Source organism: Protopterus annectens, chromosome 5.part0 (genome assembly GCF_019279795.1).
Source record: "Protopterus annectens isolate FY-2018-M chromosome 5.part0, PAN1.0, whole genome shotgun sequence".
NCBI lineage: Eukaryota > Metazoa > Chordata > Ceratodontiformes > Protopteridae > Protopterus > Protopterus annectens.
Genome location: NC_056735.1, coordinates 232,939,876 through 232,964,347, shown reverse-complemented (window position 1 = coordinate 232,964,347; position 24,472 = coordinate 232,939,876). Strand labels below are relative to the sequence as shown.

The 24,472-nt window shown below is 41.3% G+C and overlaps 1 protein-coding gene across 1 annotated transcript in view; it reads right to left on the bottom strand.

Moving 5' to 3' along the window:
* Window positions 1-7,880: 7,880 nt before the first annotated feature.
* The window catches only part of LOC122802554 (gastrula zinc finger protein XlCGF57.1-like), a 276,153-nt gene continuing 259,561 nt past the window's right edge, over window positions 7,881-24,472 (bottom strand). The window contains exon 4 of the mRNA XM_044072215.1: window positions 7,881-10,087. Within this exon, the coding sequence (XP_043928150.1) occupies window positions 8,514-10,087 (1,574 nt within the window). The 3' untranslated portion in view covers window positions 7,881-8,513. The remainder of the gene's footprint in view (window positions 10,088-24,472) is intronic.

Genomic DNA, 24,472 nt, shown 5'->3' with positions numbered 1-24,472 from the left:
TAAAATGACCCTTCAGGGCAGTTAGTCTAGTATCCACCTAGAAACCTTAGGTTTGTGGTATTTTCAGTTTATTAGCATTACCACATCATTATGTGTTACAGTAGCCAGACCTTAACCTTTAAATACATCACACCCTGTCACAAGATGTGCAGTTAATTCAAGCACTGCATTTCAGGACTTGCATTTTTCTGCATACCTCACTTTATTCTATGGATTTTGTGGACAGCCTTTTTCCATGCTCCACTGTCACACCCTTTAATTTTCTGGTTTACATTATGCTCTGTTTAACTATTCATAAGATTTTATTCTTGAGTGTGGCAGTTCTTGTCCTCTATCAGAATCCATGTTATACTAAAATACTCACTATATTCAATCCATTAATACAGTCTCATTCTAATTTCTTCAGAATAAATTTTCTGATTATTTTTAGCTCAGTTTTCAGGTGGAAAATTACTGCATTCAGAGCAAATATATTATTTCTCAACAATGTATCTTCTTACGTGTTTTTAGAGTACTGCTATAATGGAAACCTCACATTCAGAGCACATGTATGGTTCCTCACAGTTTAATTTCTCCAAGTGTTTAGGGTTTCTATTATCATGGTGGGAATGGACCCATTTCCTAAGTCAGGGCACGAATACAGTTCATGAAATTAGTATTGTTTCAGACTGGGATGTTAGCCAAAATTAGTCTTCTTAGCACCTACAATGTGACCAGAACTGCATTCTTCTGAAATTCATATGGGGTTACATTTACTGGTAGCATATCTAAGTACCTCCTTATCTGTCAATTATTTCTTATTAGGCCTGTTGCCCCTACTGTTATTGGAATGATCTGTGTATCTTTCTTCCACATTCCTCATTTACATTTGCTGGTATTTTTATGACTTTGTGTTTCTCTGAATGTAAGACACTGTAATCACTGGGTGTAACAATTTCAACAATCAATGCTACGTTTGTCTTTTTTAATGGATTGTTATATCTGGTTTTCCTGGATTTGGTTTTTCAACTGTTGTTAATGGGCAATCCCATGTGACATGCACCATCATTCTCTATAATGTTTTGTGGTTCATGTTTCCAATACTTCTCAGTTACTTCTACATTGTAGTGTTTGTACAATCCTTAATGCAACAGTCTTGCTATGTTACTGTGTCTTTCAGAATACAGGCTCTCTGCCATGACTGAGTCATACCCATCAACAAGATATGCAACTGTTTCCAGTTTTGTTTTACAGGACCTACATTTGTCTGTTTCTATCAACACGTATGCAAGTCCACAATCTTGGACAGCCATTATTAGCCTTGTGTCTTTTGGTTTCAGTTCACCTCTCCTTAACCATTCCTGCATCAAATATTGGTCACCAAGAGGTTGCTGCAGAAGATCTCAATACTTGCCACTATATTTGTGTATTTTCCAAAATTTTTTCTGTCTCAACTGATCCTTTTCTTTATATTCTTTCTTTAGTTTTTTTTTTTTTTTTGGCACAATTTTGCTGTCTGATTTTTATCTACCTCTGGTCTGATTTCCATTCCTTGGCTAATGAAGAGGGAACTATCCAAGAGACCAGAGAGGACTGACCTATCAAAGGCATCAGTTTTGTAGTGCTTAGTTAAGTTGTACACAGAGGAACAGGACTCAGCTTCCAGATAGTCCTGGAATTAACCCTTTGTAGAAGGCCCCTGAGGATGCCCCTGTCCTGATAGAGCAGGCTCAAAGGCAAGGATCTGCCATGGTAAGAATAATAAAAGGATATGGACTTAGAGATCCAGCTTGCAGTGGTTTGTTTAGATACTGGCTGGCCCAATTTGGAGTCTCAAGACATTCACAGTTGGTCTGCCTTACAAATTGATTTGGTTTTGTCCAAATAAAATCTTGGCTGGGTGTGTAAATCTAGGGTAGTACAGGAATCTTTCCCCCCTGTTTTGCAGGTTGGCAAACAAAGTAGGGAGGTTGATGGCCTAGCTGAGGGACATCTTACTCACTAGTTTTGGCATAAAGGAATGGTCAAACTTCAAGGTCATCCTGTCCTTGTGGAAAATAAAAAATGGTGGAATGGTCATGATTGCCTGTAGCTTTGAGTCTTTTCCCAGCAGAAGGGAGAGCCAACAGCAAAACAGTTTTCCAGGTGCAGAATTTGAGATTTGCTGAAGTGGCTGGTTCAAATGGTGGTCAAGTGAGCTTTTCCAGTATGAAGTTGAGCTCCCAAGGAGAGGGCATGAGTTTTGATGGGATCTTATTTGTATAACCACAGTCTATCAAAAGAAACAAATATTCTTCACCACAAAAATGTTCCAATTCTTTTAAGTGCAAAGGATGTATTATAAAACACTGCTTATATCATAAAATACAAAATATAATCTCTAGCGCCTCGGCAAACTTGCCAAAAGGCAACTTTGCTGAGGCGCTAGAGATTATATTTTGTATTTTATGATATAAGCAGTGTTTTATAATAAATCCTTAGCACTTAAAGGAATTGGAACATTTTTGTGGTGAAGAATATTTGATGGGATCTTAGTTGCAGTACCACTCTCAGGAACTGTTTGACCTCGGGTCTGGACATAAGTGGACTGAGAGGAAGATGGCCACAGAGGGCTGACAAGTGGGCTTTGATTGAAGAGTATGCTAAACCTGTATTAATGGAGTTCACACAAATACTTAAGGACAGAAGGAACCTTTGACTTCCTGGGATCCTGATTACTACTATTATACCAGAAAGAAAACCTCTTCAATTGGGCAGGGCAGGATTTTTGAGTAGCAGGTCTCCTTGCCTATTGAAGAACCCAAAATACATGCTCAGAAAATTATTGCCTGAAAGGGCTCAGAACCCTATCATCCAGAGGTTTAGGTTTGGGGATGACAGGTTTGGTTATATTAGTGATCTCTTCTGCTGTGTGATGAAATCTGCCTTGTGATGTAGTTTGTGGTGATTTCCCCTTGCTACATGAAAGAAAAGGGGGAAACCCAATGCTGTATTGGCTAAAATCATCTGTAAGAGTTTTGTTTTCCTTTTTGGACCTTTAGCAATACCCTTGGAATATGAAATACTGGCGGGAAAGCAGGAAGAAATTTCCCCATCCACCAAAATGAGAATGCAGCTATCCTCTAAGATGAGGGACAGGGAGTCTTGATGCAGAAGAGGGTGCATTGTTTGTTACTCTTTGAGGCAAATAAATCTATCTGAGGTGTTTCCCACCTAAGTAGGACGTGCAGGAAGACTGGTCTAGTTAGGGTCCTTGATGGACTTTCTTAATGAGCCTGCCAGAATATCATCCAATGAAGGGATATATATGGTGAGAAGGGGAATGTTCTTCTGGATGGCTAGGCCCAAGCAATCTCTGCTAGCCTGTACAGTTGGTATGATCTGGTGCCTCCTTGCCTGATTATGTTGACCATAGTGTTGTCTGTGAATACTTGAAGACAGCCTGGTTTCCAGATTTGTGAGAAAACCTGAAGTGCTTGGATGAGGGCCATCATCTCTTTCAGGTCAATGCATTCCCTTTTGAGCTTGGGTTGTTACCTGCCCTGGACTCTGTGGGTACCTGTCTAGGCCCCGCCAGGCTTTGTCCAAAGAATTTGGAAGATGGTCACAGTGATTTTTCTGAGAAAGAAGACCACTCAGATCTGAGCTCTCTCTAAAGTTTCTCTGGAAATCTCTTTCTGGACACCTTGTGTTCCTGAAGTGGTCTGAAGTCCCTTCTAACCAAAAACAGGTGGGCTTGGCTGAGTACTTCCTCAAATCTAGGCACAGAGGTAATCAGAATTTATCTGTAGTTTTTCATAGTTTTTCCTTCCTCCTGTAATGTCTTGGTAAATCGGGACTATATTAGCATTTCGAAAATGTAATAGGTCGAATCACTAAATGTCGAACTGAAATGATCGATCTATTACATTTTTGAATGCCGATTAAAAAAAAAAAACTAAAGGGTGTAGGTAGGGGGACAAGCCCCCCTGCACCTCCCACGTGGGGGGCTGCACCCCCACACCCCCCACTACTTAAATATACCAACTCCAAGACCGCACTACATTGAGGTAAATAGAAATCTCCCCTTACAGAGATTTCCATTTACCCATTCGATGTTCTGCCCTTTCGGCATTCTCTATGCGACAATATCAAATTCGATATTGTCAGCATTAGAGATGCTGATAGGGACCTGATAAATCAGTTACCTGTGGAAGGAACTAAAGATTATGGTTTAAAGGTGAATCAACAGATTTGACTTTGAAATCCTCTGGCATAGGCTGACTGCACAACCACGCATACTTGCAAACGACAGAGCTAGTAGTAGTTGCTCTAGAGCAGGCCTTCACATCATAACTAACTACAGTTTATATCATGGCTAGCTACATGAATAGCCTTGATTAACTCAAAACAACATTTGATGTTTGAAGTCTGAGCCCTGTGAATCCACTACTACCTTGTTCAAGGTATTGAGTATGGACAACAGATATTTGGTCTTCTGAGTCTGGTAGTTAGTAGCCCTGAATGCCATAGCAGAGGAACAACAAAGCTTATTTCCTCACCTATCCATGGCCTTACTGTCTTTGTCTGAAGGGAGTGCATTGACGTTGGTGAGCAATTCAGAAGGTTTTCCAGAAGAGAGATACTGCAGAAGGGTCTGTCACAGTGATGTAATACAGGAATTTAAGTTCATCTGGAACTTTGTAAAACCTGATCTTTTAGGGGCAGAGGACTGTTAATCAGGAACTGTAGAGGTAGACTAGAAAACATCCAAAAAGACTTCCAAGACTGCAGGGGCTGGTGAAGGTGCAGGAATGCCCACTTCCAACAAGCTGTAATACCTTTGCTGGACCTCTGAAATTTGTCTCGACTCCCACACAAAATGTTTCATCATATTTATAACAGTCTCCCCAAAAGAAGCTTCTTCTATAGGGGAGTCAGGAAATATGAAGGAGTGAATTTGAGAGAAGTAGTGCACAGAATGGTCAGAGTCAAGGGCATCTTCATTTCAGCGGTACATGAATCTACAGTTATTTTCTGAAGGGTATAAGAGGGAGGGGGAGCAGAAAAAGGTGGTGGTTTGAGGGCCATAATGGCCTTGAGCAGATCTTGAGAGAGGTCCGTCAATTCTCTCTCTCTACATAGAGGAGGTGAAGGAAACTGTTTTGTCTTTGGTTGCTTTTTCTTTGGCGTGACATCCACTTGAACCAAGCAGGGTAGTTCAGACCCCTAACGTACCTAAATTAACTTCCCTAACTAAAAATCTGGGGGATGCTTTCTGATCCCTCTGAAATGATGTGCAGTTCCCCCTTCTCAGTAGAAGCAGTCTCCTCAGTCTTATGACACTCTGAAGCTACACCAGCCTTCAGCAGGGCTGTGGTAGAGGATGTCACAGGTAGGGGTCAGAAATACCATAGGTTCTGTAACTTCAGTGTGCAGACTGAGTGCCGGGCCTAGGCCTCTTGAGTTTTTTTCTGAGGTGGAGTTTTTTTCTGAGGTGGAAGTGCCTCTGAATGACTGAATCTGCCATCTTGGAGTGAGCAAAATGCATCATACATTGGTTCTCTAAGAAAGTGTCGAGCGAAGACAAAAAGGATCGCAAACTCTTGGGCAGAAAGGATTCGCAAATGGAGCATGCCTTTTAGTCATGTTCCATGCCAAGGTAGAAGACACGCTGAGTATTGAGGTCTTTGTAGGGAATTTGCCTGCTGCACTCACACATACCCTCTTAGCTGACATCTAATACAGTAAACAATATAAGCAAGTAAAGGAAGATTCCCCAATGGGTCACGTATCTATTTTTAAGAAGCTACAGTACCAATGACCAAAGGATAACCAGACTGATAGGTGTGTGTCCTATGTTCAGGCTGGAAGCAAGGTACTCTAAGGATTTACATGCATGCATTCACCTATATACCCCTCTGCTTGCAAGCATCATATGTCAGATGTACAATTTAGGTAAGGTTATGCTTTGATACCCCAGCTGGATGCCAGCGGTGGTTACCCATCTGTTTGGAATACTGCAACAGTGATCTCAATCTATGCAATTTTAAGTCATCCACAAAAAATAGAGATGCATTTAAACAAGGTTAGTTTTTGGGAGCTAAACTGTAACCATAGCCTAAGATGTTAAGTAAACAGCTAAACAGGTTAAGAGCAACACAAAACAGCAGCAGTGACAAAGAATCACTGTGAAATATTTCTCTCTGTATTTTTATCCCTGGGATAAAAATTTGACCTTTGCCATGGATCAGCTGCAAAGAGGTTTGCCACTGTTTCATAGTCACTGCAATGTAACTAGTCACTGTAGGGTGTATTTTATATATCATGAATCTGGGATGTTGCTTTATGCTTTTTTTTGTAGTCTATCCATGCCATACTTAATTCTTTTCCTTTTTACAACTCTTTGTTATGGCTTTGTTTATCCTTAGTTCCACATGACTTTCTTTTATTGCCATAACTGATGACTATAAACTCTGTCTGCATCAATCTGAGTATATTAATTTGTATATTGTTGGAAGGTAAGTTATTGGTCTACAGTTCTTAAGATTTCTTGCAGGTTCACTCAAAGACGAATATAATTTTTCCTGTTGTTGACCAGGTTTGTGTATGTTCAGGATGTGGTCAAGGCTAATCTGTGTGTAAAGATGTTAATACCCACGGAAGTTGGGTACTGTGTCCGGGACTCAGGTAGGAGCTTTTCTTAATTTTGTCTCAATTTTTCTGGCTGTTACTTCATCCGATTACATATCTTCTATATTAGAGGTTCTTACTGTTTCTTTAAATTCTTCTGTCCATTCAGCATCTTTATTATGTTCAATGTGGTCTTCATAAACAGTTCACCAAAATATCCCTATTTCTTCTTTTTTTTTTGTTGGTGTTTCCATTCCTTTTGCTACATTTCCAAATTCTCTATAAAACTTTTTTGCTTCGTTAATGAACTGCTTATTTTGTACTTTTCCTTTACATTTATCTGCATATCTTCTAAATTGTTTGTTTGTGCTGGTATGCTTGGTTTATTATTGGAATTAGTGTATGATAAATCCTTGTCTGTTTTGATATTGTGTGTTGCCTTTGCCACGTCTATTTTTCTAACAACTTTTGAGGATCTGTTCCCTACTCTACATTCTTCTAACTGTGATACTTCTAATCTTAACTGCTTTATAGTTTTCTCTATTTGGTGCTTCCATGGTGACATTCTGCTTGTTCCCTTCCTTTTCTTTACCACTCTACACTTTAGTAGTATCACTTCACCCATTATTAATTTAGCTCTACAGGAATATATCCTGTTTATTTCTGTTATATCACATTAATTTCTCTTAACAGTCCTGATTACATTGTTAATCTGTTTAACCAGTCTTCTAGCATGTGGGGTCGTATTTATTTTATGAGATCAAATTTTTTCATCTATCTTAATACATCAATCGATCTCTATTACGCCAATCAGGTCTTCTCTTAGATCATTTTTTTCTGGACTGAGGGCATCTTCTTTGCTCTCTCCGTTTCCTGTGAATCTTCCAAAGCAGGTTCCAGCACATTCACTTTGCAGACAATCCATCATTTCAGTTTCTATCTGTTTAACTTCTACCTTACTAATCCTGCTTTCTACATACTCCCTTTATGATCTTATTTTTGTATTGTGAAATTTTTTCTTGTCCAGATGCCTTTGCCTGCGTTTATTTTCAAATATCTTTGGAACTGCTTTTGTATTAATTAGTCTGACTTCCTTCTTTGCATAAGTACTGCACCACAGCGTATCTCTTTTGCTTTCCCATTCCATGTTTCCTTTTTATACCTTTCAAAAATCTCTGTGTTTTGTTCTTTATATTTTGTCACTTTTTCTAGGTGGCTCAATGTTTTTTTGACTATGTAATATTTTCATGGATCTGTTGTATTAATGAATACAAATTTTTATTCTCAGCTTTTGACAGATTTTCATGTGCCAGTATTTTTCTTTCCACTAATTTCTTTCTTAATCTTTCCACAAATCCTTTGTCTGGAAATTCTGGGATTCTTGCATAACAACAATACATACATTCTTCTTTAACCTCAACAGTCGACTTTGTCATTTCTATGCCTCTTTTATGGCCTGTCAGTTTTTGTGTTTTTTTGTGGATGACTTCCTCCTGCCAAAAGGGGACATCCCCCTTTTAAGCCTGACCTAACTTTCTGGTAGGAATATTTCCATGTCCTAAGGATCCTACTCTGCCTTTTTTTCCAGTCCTTTCATCAGTGCGTTTATCAGCAGTTGGCACTTTTTTATCCTGGGATATCTGCACCCAGTCTTCTTTTTAAATTTTTTAACCTTTCACAATGATATATAAAATATATCAGACTACATATCAGTGTTGTCCTGGAGAGATTTTGTAAAAGCAGGGTCCACCACCATATGAAGGTACCTACCAAGACTTGAGGATGGATTCAGTTCCAGCAGTACAGTGATACTACTCTCCTTTTCTTGCTGATTTATCTCTCCATTCGGACCTTCGGTATGAATAAACTGATGTACTGAAACAGAATTCTTGTAGAAAAATGTCTTATTATATTCAAGACAGTTAAACATTCTTCCCAGAGTGAACCATCTGGTGACGCATCAAGCAATACTTCTGTCTAAAAGACTTGTTACATTCTGCACATTTATATGGCAACTCTCCAGAGTGTATCCGTTCATGGATAGTTAACTTAAACCTATTGTTGTAACTCTTGTCACATTCAGAACATTTGAATGGTTTCTCTCCAGTGTGAAGTTTTTGATGACCTGTCAAGCAACTCTTACTGCGAAAAGTCTTGTTACATTCAGAACACCTATATGGTCGTTCTCCAGTGTGTACTCTCTGATGAACTGTTAGCTGAAACCTGCTGCAATAGCTCTTATCACATTCAGAGCATTTAAATGCTTTCTGACCTGAGTGAACCATCTGGTGACTTATCAAGCAAAATCTTTTGCTGAAAGTCTGGTCACATTCAGAACATTTATATGGTCGCTCTCCAGTGTGCATTCGCTGATGCATTTCCAGTCCAGCCTTTCTGCGGTAACTCTTATTGCATTCAGAACATCTGAATGGTTTCTCTGTAGAATGAACATCTTGGTGACTTATCAAACAAGTCTTATTGCTAAACGTCTTATTACATTCAGTACACTTATATGGTCGTTCCCCAGAATGTACTCGTTGATGGACAGTCAACTTAAATTTGCTAGAAAAACTCTTACTACATTCAGAACATTTGAATGGTTTCTCTCCAGAGTGAATATTCAGGTGACTTGTCAGACATCTCTTGTTACTAAAACTTTTGCTACATTCAGGACATTTATATGGCCGCTCTCCAGAGTGTGTTCGCTGATGGATAGTCAGGTGAAACTTGCTGCAATAACTCTTATCACATTCAGAACATTTAAATGGTTTCTGACCAGAATGAACCAACTGGTGATTCAGCAAGCAAACCTTTTTTCTAAAAGCCTTGTTACATTCAGAACATCTATATGGTTCTTTTCTCTGCTTTAATTTCTTCACGTGTTTAGGGTTGTTTAATGTTGTGTGAGGACCAGAGGCCATTCCTAAATTACGATATATTCCAGAGTGCACTGCCTGATGAATATTCAGCACAGACTTGCTACAGAAGCTTTTACAGCATTCAAAACATTTATACAGTCTATTTCCAGAATTAATCTGTTCAAGTACACTTAAGGTATGTTTGTGGCAAAAACCCCCAACAGGCTGAGAACTTTTAAATGGTTTCTCCCCAGACTGAAGTCCCTGAAACAGTCTTAAGGAATTACTGTGTTGAAAATCCACAGTGCATCCAGAACATATATAGCTAGCACCATAACACCTACAACTTTGTACAGATTTGCATACATTTTGAGGAATTTCATGTGCTTGAGTTGTGTATTTTACAGCAAAACTGCACTCATTGTATTTACTTGCATTTAAACTACTCTCATGTTTCATAAAATGTAATGGTTCATTTCCCTTATAACTCCACTGCTGTGCTGCTCTGAGCTGACCATCACATAAACTCTTCATCTGTGAATTATAGTGATGAGGTTTCTTTACATCATTTTTCCACTGCTGGTCTTCAAGCAATGGTTGCTGTTTTTCAGTCTCCTTGAATGTGAATTTCCTGCAGACTAAAATGTAAATAATGCGTCAGTATATTCTTCATATGAAAAAAGTACAACTGATAAGATCTTTAAACTCAGAAATATGATCATCACACATTCTCTGTAGTTATGTATCATTTTACTGACTGGCCTTACCTGTTCTGTTTTTTTTTTTTTTTTAATTTTCACAAACCAGATGTCAAGAAATTCACCTTAAGAGCACAGCGAAAAGCTTGATCTTGACATCCATTTCAAGAGGGTCTATATTATGTTATCGAAAAGGCTGTACATCAAACACCTTTTCATCGACCCCTAAACAGCGAACTGCCATTTAAGCGAACTGCCACATCAGCAATTGTTTCACTTGGGGCGGGGGGGTGGGATTGTTTGGTCATCCTTGAGAGTTTGCCCTTTTCCCCACTGTAGTGCGATTTCAGAGTTGGTATATTTATTTAGGGGGGTATGGGGGCACAGCCCCCCCACACTGGGAGGGTGTTGGAGGGGTGAAGCCCCCCACTTTGTAATGTTTGAAGTTATGTGTCTTTTTCGGTAGGCCAAGCGATTTTTTCCCCTTGGACAAAAATTGCTAATGTGGACGTTCGTTTACATGGCAGTTCCCTTTTTAGGGGTTGATGAAAAGATGTTTGATCTACAGCCCTTTCAATAACATAATGTAGACTCTTTCAAGAACATGCAAAAACTGAGTTATGATCAGAGAGACCACATCACAATTCTCTGAAGTACATAGAATTTGGCTGCTCTGATATACTACTAGATACAGAAAAAACAATATGAGTATAAAATGTTTTAATGGCTTTGAAAGTCATAAAATACTCAGTGTTATCAAGCAGTGGTGGATTATAATAGGGGTGAAATGGGCAGTCGACCAGTTCCCCAGCTTTAGTGGGGGGGGGGGGCTCATAGCCAGCCTGCAATACAAGTGCAATGCTAAAGAATAGAATAGGATAAAAAAAATTAAAATATCTCTTTTCCAAATTTCAACCCAATCTAAATGTCTTCCAGTCAGTGGAGGAGGTCCCAGCCTCCTTCCCATAAGGAAAGTGGAAGAAATAATTAATATATATTTCATATACTTTGCACAGACCACACCATATTTCTCACACACACTGCAGGAAATGAGTGAGAACATGGTACTTAGGTCTGCATGGAGGTAGATTTATTTTTATTGGATGTGTTTCTGAAAATTAAATCTCAGACTTGTGTGTATTTATTTTACTCAGAGAGGTGTGTGTGTGTGTGTGTGTGTGTGTGTGTGTGTGTGTGTGTGTGTGTGTGTGTGTGTGTGTAAATGCCTCAGCTAGAAAGCTGTCTGGTTCATAGGTAGGTACTAGGCTATCGGCCCAAGGGCCTAAGTAAGCCTAGCCAATAAGGTTCCCTGGCTTACGCCATCCAAGAAAGTTAATTTCCTGTGCCCCTGTCGAGCAGAGCCACAGAAGTGATCCCCAGGGTGTATTTCCTATTTCCCATCCACTCATCAAGATTTTTCTTGAAGAGTGCTAATGAGGAACTTTGCTTGACATAGATGGGTAGCTTGTTCCGGAGTACAGGAAGTCTCTAGGACTGGAATCTATCCCTCCAGCATGTCCTGCTTATTGTGGTGACAAGGTTTAGGTCCCTAGAGCATGTAGCTCAGAGGGATTGGGATTTCTTTAGGTGTAGCATGTCCAACAGCTCTGGGTTTAACATAGCTTTATATGTTAGGCAGAGATCTCCTCAGAGTAGGTGATATGTTACAAAGTAAAGCTGGAGTTTTTTGAGATGGTCAGTGTAGGGCATCTGTTTGAGGCCAGTAATCCTATTTTTGAGGTACTTCTGTGGCCTTCCCAGCTGCTGCAGATGTCTTGTGAGGTACATTCCAAAAGGGGCGTTGTACTCTATAATGGGTCTAATGAGTGCTGAGTAGAGGGGAACAATGAACTCTTTTCCTGGATGAGAACTCTTCTGTGATGAGGTGTGCCACATAGAAGGATTTCCTGACTACTGTGGCAATGTGATTATCAAAGGAGAGATTACTGTCCACCTGGGTCCCAAGGTCTCTTATCACACATTCGGCATTAAGTAGACTGCCATTTATGTGGTAGTTCATGGGTACAGAGTTTTTACCAAAGGGGATGACAATGCACTTTTTGGCATTGAGCCTGAGGCCATGCATCTGACACCTGGCATCTGTCTCAGTGAGGCCCTTCTGTAGGATGTCCACATCATTTGGGGACTCGACTATGGCTCCTAGTTTGCAGTCATCTGCAAACTTCATTAGCCAGAGGCCTTCTGTGTTAGCCTGTACTTCAGAGAAGTAGATACCAAACAGGAGAGGTCCCAGGACTGAACCCTGTGGTACTCCACTTGTCACTGGTTTGAAGTCAGATTTGGAGTCTGCAACTTTTACATTGTGGGTTCTGTCAGTGAGCCAGTTGGCAACCCATCTTGTGACATAGGGATTTATACCTAGTTTAGTGAGTTTAGCTATAATTCCAGAATGGGGGGTGGTGTTGAAAGCCTTGGCGAGGTCAAGATAGGCTGTGTGAATCACCATACCCTCGTGCACGGCTTTGGTGACTGCCTCAAAGAAGTTGATCAGGTTCAGAAGGCATGATCTGCCTTTCACAGACCCAAACTGGGTGGGGTTCAGAGTTTGGAGGTTACCAACGTCTTTGTTTATGAGTTCCATGATGATATGTTCCATGTCCTTGCAGACCAACCTTGTCAGGCTAATAGGGCAATAGTTTCCAGGATCAGTGGTGGCTCCCCCTTTGTGGAGTGGGATAACTGTTGCTGTGCACCATTCAGTGGGCACAAAGCCTGATGTGAGACTATGATTGAACATGGTGCTTAGGTGGGGAGCCAGTTCGTTCTGAAGTTCATGTAAAACGCAGCCTGGGATGTTGTCCGGTCCTGTGGATGCTGTGTTTTTGGTTTTAGAGAGTGCAGCTTTTACCTGCATAGATGTGATTACAGGGACTCTGCATTCTTCCTGTACTGATATGGGCCCTTTAGGGGGTGAGAGGGGGGTAAAGTTAGCACTGAACCAATCTGCCAGGATGTTGGTAATATCAGTTGGTTCTGTAATTTTCATGCCGTTGTGCTGTAACTCAGAGCAGATCTGGGTGTTGCCATTGAGATTCTTGACATAGCTATAGAATGCCTTGTGGTTGCCCTTAGAATCAGTGGCGATTTTGTTTTTGTAGCTAGCTTTGGAGGATCTTATATGGGATCTCAGCTTCTTAGTGAGGCTGACCAGGAAGCTCCTCCACTCATGGGATTTTACTCTCTTTTGCAACAGTTTCTTCCTTCTGTTGTAGAGTTTGTTTATGGCAGGGGACCACTAGACTGGCTTCCTTTTTTTGGAGGACAGCGTCTTGGTTCTGTTTGGGATAGCACGATCCATGCACTCATGTAAGTGCTTATAGAGTGCATTTGTGTAGGATTCAGCAGTCGTAAAGTACAGTTTTGTACCTACAATAAATGTAGATGTTCGAAGATCCACATTGCTGCAGTCCTTACATATGGGTAGTCCGCTGTCCTCGGTCGGCCCGAATACCAAAGTATTAGGCTGACGTCGGTCAAGGCGCTTATAACTGACATCAGGACGTCAGGGTACAAAAGCGCATGACCGACGTCATATCCTCAGTCTTTTCTTGCCCCAGATGTCAGAAGGCCCTAAAAAGAAAGGCCAAAGCCAAAAAACAGCAAATAACAACCAACCACCCCTGCACTAACCATATTTACAATATTTACAACCCAAACCACACAACCACCTCAAACTACAGAGGGGAAGGAGGGAGGGTAATTGGACTGCAGCAATGTGGATCTTGAACATCTACATTTATGGTAGGTACAAAACTGTACTATGTTCTTCATCTCACATTGCTGCAGTCCTTACATATGGGTAGAATCCCAAAGCAGAGGTAAGGGAGGATGGCAAAACTATAAAGCATTAGGAGCTGCCAAAATGCCCTGTAAAATTGCAGTGGCAAATCCAGCCTTAGATTTAGAGTAAAGTGGAAGGTGGTAATGCTTAGAGAAAGTATGCACTGAACTCCAAGTAGCTGCCTCCAAAATATCTTTAGTAGCTACCCCTTACAAAAGCTGTAGAAGTGGCAGTAGCCCTAGTGGAATGAGGCCTAATCCCAGCTGGAATCTCCTTACCATGATGGGAATAACAGAAAGCAATACAAAAACCAATCCACTTAGAAATAGTTTGTTTTGAAACAGGTTTGCCCTGAGAACCCAAAGCAAATGAAACAAACAACTGCTGAGACTGCCTGAACCCTTTAGTTCTGCTCAAATAATATCGCAACTGTCTGTGTATATCCAAAGTGTGCAAAATCTTTTCCCCTTTATTTTGGGGTTTGCATAAAAAGTAGGCAAATGAATAGTTTGGTTTAAAGCCACACTAGAAACCACTTTAGGCATAAAGGAAGGGTTAGTACGCAAAGATACCCTATCCTTGTGGAAAATTAAGAAAGGCTCAACCGCCATAAGGGCCTGTAATTCAGAAACCCTTCTCAGAGGTAATGGCCAACAAAAAGCAGTCTTCCATGATAAATATTTCAACTCGGCAGTAGCTGCAGGCTCAAAAGGTTGTAGAGTGAGTTTCTCCAACACAAAATTGAGATCCCAAGCAGGAGTAGGAGCTCTACGTGGGGTCTTATATTCTTTGCCCCTCTAAGGAATTGCTTAAACAAAGGATGAGAAAATAATGGTGGGTCACAGTCATAGTGAGCAGAAATTGCTGCAGCATGAACCTTTATAGAGGAGAAGGACAAACCTTTGTCCAATAACTCAGTAAGGTATTGAAGAGCAACACTTAAATTAGGTTTAGAAACATCAAAGTCCTTTGCTGTACTCCAAATTAAAAATCTCCTCCATTTATCTGCGTAAACTTTCCTTGTACTAGGCCTTCTGGCCTCCAAAATAACATTCAAAACTTGTTGTGGAAGCTGAGACCCTCCCAGGTTTAAAACCGAATATGCCAGGCTGTTAGATGCAGAAACTGAAGTTTGACATTGAGTAAGTGACTGTTCTCCTGAGACAGCAGGTGTGGAATCAAAGGCAAAGGCCATGGAGGCTCCCGTACCAGACTTCTCAGTAATGGGTACCAGTGCTGTCGAGGCCAATCCGGAGCTATTAAAATCATGGTTGGCTTGTCCTGTCTGACCTTCAGGAGTACCTTTGGGAGGAGAGGCAGTGGTGGAAAGGCATACACGTGAAGATTGCTCCAATTGAATGAGAGAGCATCCACTTTCCAAGCTGTGGGATGAAACCTTTTGTGCAAAACTTTGGCAACTGGTAATTTAGTGGAGAAGCGAACAGATCTATGTCTGGAGTTCCCCATAACACTGTCAATTTTTGAAATACATGAGGATCCAATTTCCACTCGTGGGGATCCATTATTTGTCTGCTCAACACATCTGCTAAGGAGTTCTGTGTTCCTGGCAGAAACCTTGCCTGAAGATTTAGCTGTAAACTGAGAGCAGTCTCCCACAAAATCATTGCTTGTCTGCATAGAGGGTATGAATGTGTCCCCCCTTGCTTGTTGATGTACCACATGACAGTTGTGTTGTCGGTTTGAATCAACACCTGCCCTGGAAGAAGTAAATCCTTGAAAGCTATCAATGCAAATTGGACTGCTAACATCTCCTTCAAGTTGATATGTAAATGTTGAAGTCTGGCAGGCCATGTGTCTTGTACCCATTTTCCATTTAGATGAGCTCCCCAAGCTTTGTCTGAGGCATCTGTCGTTAGAATCTGACTCGCCTCTGGTCGGGTCACAGAGAGTCCCTTGTTTAGGTGACATTCCTGAGCCCACCACAAAAATTCCTTTTGAATGCAAGGTATTATCTGAATGACAGTGTCCATATCTTGGCAGTGTTAAGGCCCATACATTTTGAGATACCATTGTAGCTTCCTCATATGCAGTTTGGCATTGGGAAGTACCAGAATACAAGATGCCATGAACCCCAAGGCTTGAAGGACTGTCCTTGCAGTCAGCCTGGACTGACGAGACAATTGATGGAAATAAAGAGAAAGATTCTTTTGTTTGTCCGGGGTCAAAAAGGCCATCTGGGATGCTGTATTCAGTCTCACACCCAGAAAGCACCTGTCCTGAGAGGGTACTAGACTGGACTTTATTTCGTTCACAGAATACCCTAGGCATCTTAACACTGCCATCACATACTGTAAATGATGAAGAAGTTCGTCCTTTCCTTGAGCCAGAATCAGGCAATCGTCCAAATAAGGATAGATTTGTATTCCTTTTAGCCTGAAGAAAGCTATCACTGGAGCCAGAACCTTTGTGAACACTCTGGGCACAGTAGATAAGCCAAAGGGCAATGCAGAGAACTGATAATGAAAAGTCCCAGCCAAAACGCAGATACTTCCTGCAACTGGGCCTGATAGGAACATGAAGGTAAGCCTCCTTGAGATCCAGAGTCACCATCCAGTGATCTTTGCCCAGCAGAGGTAAAAGCTGTTGTAACGTCAACATTTTGAACTTGGGAATGTCCAGATATGTATTGAGGATAGATAAATCCAAAATTGGTCTCCACGTGTTCCCTTTCTTTGGTACTAGAAACAGGCGAGAATAAAATCCTAGGCCCACTTCTGGCAGAGGGACCGGTTGTATAGCTCCTATTTGAAGTAGTAGAGAAATCTGTTTGTGAGCCTCTAGTCTTTGCTGAGGAGGAACGTCTGGCATGCCTTTGAAAGGAGGCAAGGTATGGAAATAAAACTTGTAACCTTGGTGTATGATATCCAATACCCATTTGTCCTGGGTAATTAAAATCCAATTTTCCTTGAAGAGTGCCAACCGTCCTCCCAAAGGTGCTGCCAGGCAAGAAGGATCTGGCAGCTGAAAAAGTAGGTCATTGGGCCTGTTTACGAAAGGGCTGGCCCCTGCCCTCACTCGAAGATTGTGCAGGTGAACTCCATGTTCTAGGTCTGAAGGAACTCTGAGCTCTGCCCCTACCATGTCTAGATCTACCCCTAGACTGAGAATCAGAAGAAGGATACGTCCACCCCTTAGCAGGCCAATTTCTACTAAACTTGGAGGCTGAACTTGCAAAAAATCTTTAACAGTCTGCATAGACTTAGCCTTGTCTTCCATTTTCTTCAAGACTGACTCCACAGGTGGACCAAACAACACTTCAGACTGCAAAGGAGCATCCAAAATCTTGTCTTAACATGGTCAGATAAATTCTGATCCTTAAGCCAGGCGTGCCTGCGAAGAACTGAACCAGTGGCAGCCACCCTAGAAGAGGCCTGCAAAGCATCAAAACCACACTGTAAAGAATGCTTACCCACCTGTTCAGAGACATGCACCAAATCTTGTAATTCTTTACACTCAATGCCTTCTGCCAGAGCATCCACCTTAGATTTCAATTGAGAAAGAAGAAAATTCTGATATTTCAACATATGAAACTGGCAATTCAAAGCCCTCATTGCTAAGGTAGAAGATGTATAGACCTTCTTTCCCCATCTATCCAAAGCTCTGGCCTCTTTATCTAGAGGAACCGGATTCTTAACAACAGAGGCCCTGACACCCTTAGGTCCCTGACTAATAGTTTCTGGGTCCGCCCTAGGACTCTTATAGAGATATTTATGAGCCTCAGGCACCCTGTAATACCTATCCGGTTTAACAGGCGCAGGAGGCAGAGAATCAAGATTAAGTGAAGCCTCTGAAAATACATCTTGCACAACATCCAGAACAGGGGGTATAGCTAAGGGCCTATGTTGAGGTAAAAACAAAAATTCCCTAAGCCTTTTCCGTGAATCAGAGAAGTCCTGACCTTCCCACTTAAAATGTTCCCTCATAGAATGAAGTGTCTCTGAAAAAGAAAAATCCTCTGGAGGAGAAGCAGAAGGAGTGGAATCTTCTGCATCAGAATCAGAATAAGGAGTGTACTCCTGCAAGTCTTCAGCCAAAGACTCTGAATCATCCGAAGCCTGTTCAAAACTTTCCAACTCTGGCTCCACCCTAGGCCTCTTATCAGGAGGGGGCATAGAACCTCTAATCAGAGTAATCAAATCTTCTGCCATTTTAAGCATGTGCTTCTTAGGCACAGACCCTGCTGAACTAGGACTGACACCAGCAGAAGCTAAACCTGGCCTGCCTCTGGAAGAAGCCTTGGAAACAGAAGGAGAGGGCCTAACCCCCCTGGGAAGGGAGGGCAGTACAGAAACCTGAGAAGCCCCTTCAGCCTGACCTGCCTCTTGAGAGGCCACATCCTGCAAAATTAAAGTCTCCCCCTGAGACTCCAGAGAAGCCTCCATCGGAACCACCGGTTCCACTGAAGCCTCTAAAGAACCGGCGTCCGGAACGGACGACTCATCTTGCCTGGGTTTAACCGCTTTGTCTTTGCGCTTCTTCAGGAAGCGGGCGTCAGAGTATCCGGCGGCATATTATAATTGCACCGCTTATCGAAGACCAGCCTAGCACAATCTAACCTTCGCTAATAGTGCGCTTATTAAACCTAGCACAAAGCGACACCCGACTACGTCGTGCTCAGGCCCCAAACAAGGAATGCACAAAGAATGATAATCCCTATGCGGTATCTGTTTCCCACAAGAAATACAATTATTCACTTTTTCTGACATCCGTAATACACTGAGGCAAGAAAAACAAAATATTCCCCAACGGGGTACTTAGCCAACTTGGATTCGGTCTGAAACTCCGAACTCGAAAAATTTCAGAACGCCGAACGGCACTTGCAACGCTGCTTCTGCATCGGACCATGCGGCAAAAAAGACTGAGGATATGACGTCGGTCATGCGCTTTTGTACCCTGACGTCCTGATGTCAGTTATAAGCGCCTTGACCGACGTCAGCCTAATACTTTGGTATTCGGGCCGACCGAGGACAGCGGACTACCCATATGTAAGGACTGCAGCAATGTGAGATGAAGAACATCTGTATTGTCCATCTGCATGGGTGTCATGAAGATCGCCACTTCTGTCTCAAGAAGCATGAAGTTGGCTTTGGAGAAATGTTTTACCGTGGTTTCCTTAATGGTGGGGGGGGGGATGTGGATATCTAGGGTGATTAGCTTATGGTTGGATTTGACCAATGAGGAGTTGACTTCAGGTGTGGAACAACGGTCACTCATGATGGTAATGACTAGGTCTAGGATATTCTTGCCCCTGGTGGGGGTGTGGATAAGTTGATCCAGGGCATTGGAATTTATGAATTCCAGAAAGTGTTGAGCAAAGGAGTTGGTACATGAGTAGTTTTCCCAGTTAATAGTGGGGTAGTTGAAATCGCCCATTATTAGGGTGTTTGGTTGAACCCTAATATTTTCCAGTATAGCAAGAAAACAGGAGTGGGAATCCTGGGGTATGGTGGGGGATCTGTAGCAAGCTACAATTTGGATATCAGTTTTGCCCAGAGTTAATTGCACTTGGATAACCTCAGATGCATTATACTGCGCAACTAGCCTGGAGGTGTGGATATACTTAATGAATATGGACAGACCTCTGCCTCTGGTGTTTAAGTAAGTTGCTTAGATTCACACAGTAGGTACTCAGAATTACATCCTGTAAGCCAGCTACAGGTGGAAGTAGCCTTATTCCTCCATACCAGATGCTAGATCGCCATTAACTTTTACTTCTTTTCGTTGGAAAATTACAGAGGATTACAGTCAAGTCAATCTTAGTCATTAGAGTTTCATAGGTTTTGGAGTTCACAAACTACATGTTGATGCAAATTATGTTGTTCTGTTAACTTTTTAAGTGATTTAGAGATGTCTAAGCTTATCTGTTTTCAATTTTGCAGAACAGCTCTGACTTTGCATCATATTAATGCCCTGTCCTTGAACTAATCACTTAACTAGAATGTGCTCTGGGGCAACTGGAAATTTGACTTAGGCAACTCAATAGTCCTATGGCCTTCAAACCTAGTGACTACCTTTGAGCCAGAGTACTTATAATGTAAAGGAAGGAAAATGATTGTAGTAAACAGAAGCATCATCATATAAGCCATGCTCTTTGGATGTGATCCTTCGTTTCCTTGTTCTGTTGAATGCTGACACTGTTTATTATTTCGCTGTGAATAAACTGGACAGCATACAATCTACGAGTTTAATGTTAACTGTAACTATGAGTACTTTTTTTTAATTTAGCTTGTTTTTTGCAGACACACAGGTATGAAATGTAGTGTGTTTGGGCTAAAAAAGTTTGCTTAGTGCAGGTGAGTAAGATTATCAGCTGTTAAAGATCCACTTCCTGTAGTGAAGGGTTTAATTCCCTCATCCTTCATTTGTCCTCTATATGATTTTGAACAAGTTACTTCACCATACAGCACTCCTGGACTGCTCCTGAAAAGGGACACTTGTAGCCACTGGGCTGTCCCCATCTGTTAGCAAATGCATTATACATTTCTCTTTTGAATTCCAGCACCCTTCACATAGCTGCTAATTAGTACTTCAGTATATAACCACTTCAGTACAAATCCCAGCACGTCTCTTGTACTTTAATGGGTTGTCAGATGCATTCTCACTAAATGCGAGTTTCAAGCTACGAAAAAATGTACTGCTTATCATGTTGTCTGTTTTCAACATGAGAGTGTTTTGCTTTCTTTAGAAAATGCCTGTCAGTGCTTTTTCTGTAAGATCTGAAACAAAAGTTTTAAATGAAATGCAAATTTCTTTGAGAATTGTAAAAGTAAAGAAGAAAATTGTATGTACACTGACAAGTTTGAACAGTGTATAAGGTAACTGGGAGAGACAGCCAAGCAATATAATATTGGTATGGCTGGCAAGGGCCTAATTCATTGCCCTCCATACAGCTTCATCTGTTCACAATGTGGCTCTTTTGATTCTGGAGGTGTATGCTGCAACAATATGGCATTATCAGCCATTCATGTAAATCAGACCTGTACTGAGTGATATCTGAGAGTACAGCTATTCTTGATTATAAAGCCGACATATGGAAGTCAAAAATGAGACATGTCCTGCAAGCATATAAGCCCCCCCCCCAAAAAAAAAATAGTATGTGGTATGAAGCAATATTTCTGATTTTTTTTCTATGCCTTGTAGGTTGCTGAACAAAGCCTGCTGCAGCATTTATATTAACTTTAATTGTTTTGCTTTATTCATTGTACTGAAAAATTAATTAATTCACCAATAGGCCTGAATTGTGAAATACAGTCTAAACATGCTGCATTTTAGTACTATATTTTTGCAGTGCCTTCTTTATAGCTTCCAGCAATTGCAAAGGGGGTTGGCATTTATCAGGTTAAACAGTCTGCATTACTTGCAGTTATGGTCAGAACCATCTGATTCTCAGCATTCATCATGCAGTTATTGTTGCATATTACTATGATACAATCTTCTCCACAATATCAGATTGTAAAAGATTTCTGCATTTAGTTAAAAACTGCTACTCTGGCACTTAACGCAGTGGACTAAGGCTCCAATGTGTTAATGAGCTCTTGCCTGTGGCAACAGTACAGCCAGGGTTCAAATCCTTCTACATTCAATTATCTACTGTGTGACATTGGACAGGTCACTTAAGCAAACAGGGTTTTACAGCAAATGGGGATTTGGACTAGGCTCCCTACTGGTCTCCTGCACTGTATCCCTAGTACTTACGAAACTATTGTTCTTGTTTGATAGCCATTCCCTCTTACATGGCTAATCTAGTTCAGGAAATGTTATGGCAATATCACCAGTACACAATTTTTAATACAACATAGACAATTTATTCTTCATATGCATGCATCAGACACTGCATTTCCAGATGAAGCACTGGAATGAAAAGTTGTTTGCAACAGCAACCTCTGCATTAGTAATAGTTATCTTTAATGTGGGATTATTTACATGACTTCTACTGCTGCAGAGACTGTGCATATTGACTTAGCATATGTTATCGGGTAGATAATACTTCCTACGCTCTCATAAATACTGTTCGTCTGGGTCTTAGGGCATGATGCTAGTGATCTTTATAATATTTCTTCATGTACTTCATCCAAAGCTACCAAAGTACTTGTCATTTATTTCTTCATAACAATAAGGTGTCTACACAGTCAGCAAAGTGGCTATAACTGCTGGTGGGGATGGGGAGCTACCTCTGGATGAAAGTACTGTATATTCATCATCTGGTCATTTTAAATGGTCTTTAATCTGGCTTTGCAGGACTAGTATGACTGTAAAGGATTGCTGCATTTACTAAAAAGGTGTGTGTGTGTGTGTGTGTGTGTGTGTGCGTGTGTGTGTGTGTGTGTGTGTGTGCGTGTGTGTGTTAAGTTGGAGCCCTTTGGCTACTGTATATTTGAGTGAAACAAAATTGAAATATTTGATTTTTATTATTCTTCCTATTATTCTTGACAAAGACAACTATGAAGGACGCAGTCAACAATGTGGCTATATAATTGCTAGGTTTGGGGGTGTGTCTGTGGATGAAAATGACTGATTGTGTTAATGTTAAAAATTCATTAGTCTGTCTTTGCAGATAATGTGCATTTGCAAAAAGCAAATTGGAATACTTTAGTATGTACATTTTTATCAAATCAGATACCTGATGTTTGCACAGTCGATAACATGGCCATGGTTGTTCAGTATAGCTATTGGTGGATTATGACAGCAGTTTGAGTGACCTTTTATGGTTGAGATGTTCTGAAATTTGTACTGCCATTACAATAAAAAACTACCAAATGCAAGGGACAGACATGAAACACTTCATTTCTTTAGCATAATAACACTTTAATAGCCGCTTTCATCAAACAAACGATTTCCTCAGAATAAATACATTACAAGAAGTTATGTACTCACCATAACGTTCGATGTATGTAGTCCATCTCACCTCACATTCTTACCCGTGGGTTCGGTGCCGAATATCGGCTCCGACTCGGCCGATTATACTAGCTCGAAGTCTTTCATTGGCTGGGCTAAGCAGGTATCCCAAGGTGTACTGCTCCATATCCCCAGATCTAGTTTGCTGCAAAACTCATTTGTACTCCATGCACACATCACATCCGTGTAAAGAATAAGCTAAGCCAGGGAACTCTGTAGATGACAACCTAACCTCCAAATCCTCCAGGCAGGGGGAAGGTGGGAGGGTAAGTAAGAATGTGAGGTGAGATGGACTACATACATCGAACGTTATGGTGAGTACATAACTTCTTAATGTTATGTAGTCCTATCTCGCCTACATTCTTACCCATGGGACAGCGTCCCTAGCACCTACATCCTGGGTGGCTCATAGGAAAATAATCCTGAGAACTGTGGAGCCAAAGGAAGACCTGCCCCTGGAGACCACGTCCAATTTGTAATGAGAAACAAATGTGTGAGGAGAAGCCCAAGTAGCTGCAGCACATATATCATCCATTGACAATCTGGCTTGATATGCTGTGGATGTGGAAACAGCCCGAGTAGAGTGAGCCTCGACTGGAAATGGCAGATCTTTACCTCCTTCTTGATAGATGAAAGAGATACAGCTAGATATCCATCTAGACAATGTGACCCTGGATACCAGGGAACCCATTTGGTTTTCGGAAAAAGAAACAAAATGTTGGTCCGACTTTTGGATATCTTTTGTTCGGTGTAGATAGAAGCGTAATTGTCTATGTGCATCCAACTGGTGAAATCTAAATTCTGCCTTGTTGGAAAAGTGGGGAAAGAAAACAGGCAGCTCAATGGACTGATTTAGGTTAGACACGGAAGCCACTTTAGGAAGGAACGACGGGTTTGGTCTGAGAGAGACCCTGTCTTTATGGAAGATTAAATATGGAGGTTTGATAGAGAGGGCTTGAATTTCTGAAACTCGCCTTGCTGAAGTGATTGCTGTTACGAAGGCTGTTTTCCAAGTCAAGAATTTCTATTCGCAGGTCGCTGCAGGCTCAAAAGGTGGCAAAGTAAGGGCTTGTAGAACAAAATTGAGATCCCAGGGCAAGATAGGTTCAGACACCAGTGGACGCAGTAATAGAGTGCCTTTCAAGAATGCCTTGCATAGTCTATGCACCATGAGACTAGGCTCATTCACTACGTGAAAATTAGAGATCGCCGCCAGGTGAACTTTGATGGTGGCTGATGCGGAACCCTGATGGAAAAGCATGGACAAAAACTCCAGAACTGAAGCTATTGGAGCTGTGTAAGGATCAATGCCTCTGGTATGTGCCCAGATAGAAAACCTTTTCCATTTACTAGAATAAATTTTTCTAGTGGATGGTTTATGAGAGGACAATAATATATGAACCACTTCCGGTGAAAAATTATGAAGTCTGACTAACGACGGAAGTGGAGTAGCCAGGCTGTCAACCGGAGGGTCATCAGGGAGGGGTGGAACTGTCCCGGCATGTGTGTCAGTAAATCTGGCTGAGGATCCAGCGTCCAAGGAGTGCCCACAGTGAATTGTTGAAGAAAGGGGAACCAAACTTGATGAGGCCAGTGTGGGGCAATCA